Below are 4,011 nucleotides of genomic sequence, written 5' to 3' on the forward strand. Positions count from 1 at the left end.
ACACGCACACACTATCCTGCACTCAGCCTCCTGGCTTTCCGCGTGCTGCACCGGAAAGACATGAATATTCATTACTTACAAGCATTGGTGACTGCGAAGCTGTTTGCTACCTCCAGATTGTCGATGTGGGGTGTCAGTCTGAACTCCGAAGTAGAAAATTGAACCATCCCTACCCGAAATGCACTGTATTCCTGATCAGCGCCCCTCGGAAATAGCCCCCCTGCAAAGAACAAACACCAAGCAAGAGAACAGTGTCAGTGCCGGAGAAGGAAAGGAGTGCCTGACACTCCAGGAGTCTCTTATTCATGCTAATAGACCAACAATCCTCGCGCTCTAACTGTGAGGTTTCAACATTCATATGGTAGCCAGAGGGTCAAGATGAGAATTTGAGGGGCAAGGTAAGTGGTCAGAGATTTTCGCCTTTCCTCGTAATCACAAGCATTGCATTCAGACCCCTAGAGTATCTGAACAAACACGGAAATGTTAAGGCAGAATTCATCAAACACAGGGAGTGAGAAATGAGAACATTTTCTACATGTAAGAAAGTCAATCTTTCCACTCGGTTTCATTATAAGAAAAATCATATATATCCTAGGCAATTTAAATCTGGAATGCAGTCAAGGTATGACATAAGTCTACATGACATGAATTAATTTGTCCTCTATGAACAAAGATTACCACCAAATTATGCACAATTCAAAAGCAAAGCACAAAGGGTACCTACCTATCTGTATGCTGTTAGAAGAGACACCAAAAATCAGTCCCCAAAAAACAGGAGAAAGAAGGACAGAAATATGCATAATCTTTTGCATTTCCAAGAAAAGTAGAGCATCCACAAAGCACTCTCTTTTTCTTTTTCTCCTTTCCCCCCTTTTTCTCCTCTTCCTTCCTTGGCTGTTTTCCTTTGCAAATTAGATCCTCTGCATTTTGAGAGAGCAATTTAGCACCAAGCTGCTAAAAACCTGGAGTGGAAGCAGAAGAAGCCTTATTTCCCAGGTCCTGATGGCTGCTGCTGTCCTGGGCCCTGTCCCTGCTTCCGAAGTCCAGAGGACTGGTTGGATGCAGTTTTCAGCCTTGTGGCCGCTGTGGTCCCAGTGTCTCAGAATATTCAGAACCCTCCCATGCACTCACACACACTCACCCCTCTCTCGCGCTCTCTTCCTCTCTCTCTCACGCGCGCGCGCACACACACACTCTCACACATACACTCACATACACACATACAGAAGCAAGTCACCGAGAGAGAGGGAGGCAGTATTGGGCGCGCGTGCGCGACTCGCAGTAGGCGGAGAACGCGCGCGCTAACCCCTCCCCCGGCCTGCTGCTGGTTGCCCGCACCGCTCTGGCAGCCGGGCGCGCGGAGCGCGCGCGGCGTGGGGAAGCAGGATTCAGAACGCAGCAACGGCGGTCCCAGAAGGAGACCTTCAGTTTGGGAGCCGCCGCGCCCATTGACCCCCTCTCTGTTTCAGCACCGAGGACAGCGCCACTCTCCAAGCTAAGCACTACCTTGGTGCCACTGCCGTCTGGAGCCCTGGCCCTGAATCAAAAGCTACAAAGCTGATTTCTGGCTGTTGTGCAGGAAAAGCCAAATTGCTAATCTTTGGCGTGGGTGCGTTCTCTCCTGAGGCCCTGCTGTGTTAAACGGAAAGTATTTTTTTTTTTCCCGTCTTCTATCTCCTGTGAAAATGCAACCAAAAACCCACCTAAAAACATTGTCTTCCACTTCATTTGACTCAGCCAAAAAGTAGACAAGCAAACAAAACACTATTAATCGAAGGAGTGTTTAAATTAGAAACTTTCGTTTTATGTGATAAAGGCAGGATAGGGCAGCCAGGAGTTGGGGAAAAAGAAGCACTCTATTTTCAAAAATTAAAGTAGGATAGGAGAAGATGAAGTTTGAATTTTTGAAACAGAAGTTCCATCATTACAATATATGCAGTGAAGGTCTTAACACGGACTCACAGAAGCACAAGGTATCGTTCATAGAAGACTATCTCTCCGTGTAAAGACAAATAGATCTGCCTCCTGAGAAACCCCTTCGTTTGTAGATTGAAAGCTGAAAATTTCATTTCAAAGAAGAAGTTGGAAAGACAAGGCTAGAAAGACTAGAACTGCAGAATCTGTCCTTGATAATAAATTAGAAATTGAATACTCCATTGCATTTAACCTTATGTTTTTAAAAAAATGTTAAAAACAGGAAATTTTTTTTAAAAAAATGCCAATGAAACAAGCTAACTCATCATGTCAAAAAGCTGAATTTATGGTTACTGAGAAAGAAGGAGAAATTTAGAGATGAAAAGTTTGGGGGATGATTTAAGATTGGACTTTGCCAAGGAATACTTCCTGCTAAGCCCATCCCTGGGAATCTGCTTTCAAAATTCCTGCAGCTGCCTCAGAAATTCTTCACCAAGTTTCCTAGTTTAAACAAAAGAGAGAAGAAGAAAGAAAAAAAAAACCAACAAAAAACCAAAAAGAAACAAAGGAAGATTGAGTACAAGCAACTGTTTCCAGGAGGTAGAGACTGAAGTCAACAATATCAAGGAAAGAATTACTATTCCAGAATGCCACAAGTGTAAAGCTATCAGAGCTGACAACGTGGTAAATGCAGAGAAGATTGAAATTGTCAGTGATTTCATCTTACTTCAATCAATAAAGAATAGCAGTCAGGAGATCAGGAGATGCATTGCTTTGGCCAACCCCACTGTCAGGGACCTCTTCAAAATAATGAAGAGTAATGATATCAGTTTGAAGATTAAGGTGTACAAGACTCAAGTAATTGTCTTTTTAATCACTTGCTATCCATCCAAGAGATAGAAGAAGAATTGATGTCTTTGAGTTATGGTGTTGGAGAAGGGTACCAAATATCTTATGGACTGTCAAAAGAACAGATAATGTCTTAGATAAAGTATACTCAGAGTGCTCCTTAGAAGGCAGGATGGTGACGCTTTATCTCTCATACTTTGTGATTTTTCTTAGAAGAGTCTTTTTCTTGGAGAAGAACATCATGCTTAGAAAGATGGAGTGTTAGCAAAAGAGAGGAAGACCCTCAATGACATGGATGGACATTAGGACGGTTACAACAGGCTCAAGTATGTCAGAGATGATGAGATTCATATAAGATAGGGCACAGTGTCTCATGAGTCATATTGACAGCACTTAACAACCATATTTTTGCCCTTGAAAAAGGAAATGATGAGTAAGATGTGCCCTATGACTCTCAAATCCTCTAATTATTTTATCTCTAGTTATGGCTTTCTCATTTTTGGATTATCAATATATTTCTAAATTAAGTGGCAATATAAACTAAGTTTATAAGATACAAATATGCTATAAGTAAGTTCATTGTGAGCTTTTGCTGAATATTGCTAATTATATCTGAATGAGATACTCTGATTATAAAAAAAGAAATTATATTATAAAAAAAGAAATAAGAATAAATGTTGTAAGTGGGGCATAAATAAATATATATGTTTACATTTTTAACGTAAAGACTAATGAAGTGTATCTAATCTATTCAATCACTGTGATACAAGATGCAAAATTTGCCTTGAAAATGTCTTTTGTTTTAAAAAATAATATATTCTTTTTTAAAAGAATGACAGCTCAGAGAGCACATTTTTTAAAATATCTTCAATCCTTTTTCTCATTTTTTTTCAATTCCTCCCCAATTTTTGACAAAAATATCTCCAACTCCTACAAACTATCTTGGAATTTAAAAAAGATAAGGAGGAAGAAAGAAATGGATTTAATATAGGCAGTGAATTTGGGTCAAGGTAAACTGAACTTAAAAATGCAGAGATGATTCTAAAAATTGTTTTTATTTTAACTGATCTAAAAATCAAGGACTAACAAGTTATAAGTACATGAGTCAAAAATTATGGAAAAGTAAAAGAAAAGATTCTTTCATTGTTCCACAACCCCCCCCCAGGTCCCCTCTACCATGCAGCCCTCGCTCTAGACTCCTGTGATGACAGAAACACCCAGTTATATATCTCTTTTAAACAGTTCCCT

The 4,011-nt window shown here is 40.2% G+C and overlaps 1 protein-coding gene across 3 annotated transcripts in view; it reads right to left on the reverse strand.

Annotated features, from left to right (window-relative positions):
* GRIA2 (glutamate receptor, ionotropic, AMPA 2) overlaps window positions 1–1,112 on the reverse strand; it is a 290,552-nt gene extending 289,440 nt beyond the window's left edge. Inside the window, exons 1-2 of one of the 3 annotated variants that reach the window (XM_006884445.1) lie at window positions 725–1,112; window positions 80–220 (exon numbers count right to left, since the gene is read on the reverse strand). In XM_006884445.1, coding sequence (XP_006884507.1) covers window positions 80–220; window positions 725–812 — 229 coding nt within the window. In that variant the 5' untranslated portion in view covers window positions 813–1,112. The remainder of the gene's footprint in view (window positions 1–79; window positions 221–724) is intronic. The other 2 variants (XM_006884446.1, XM_006884444.1) reach the window with 2 other exon arrangements.
* Window positions 1,113–4,011: the final 2,899 nt, after the last annotated feature.

Source organism: Elephantulus edwardii, unplaced genomic scaffold, assembly GCF_000299155.1.
Source record: "Elephantulus edwardii isolate Elephantulus edwardi_28Jun2011 unplaced genomic scaffold, EleEdw1.0 scaffold00034, whole genome shotgun sequence".
NCBI lineage: Eukaryota > Metazoa > Chordata > Mammalia > Macroscelidea > Macroscelididae > Elephantulus > Elephantulus edwardii.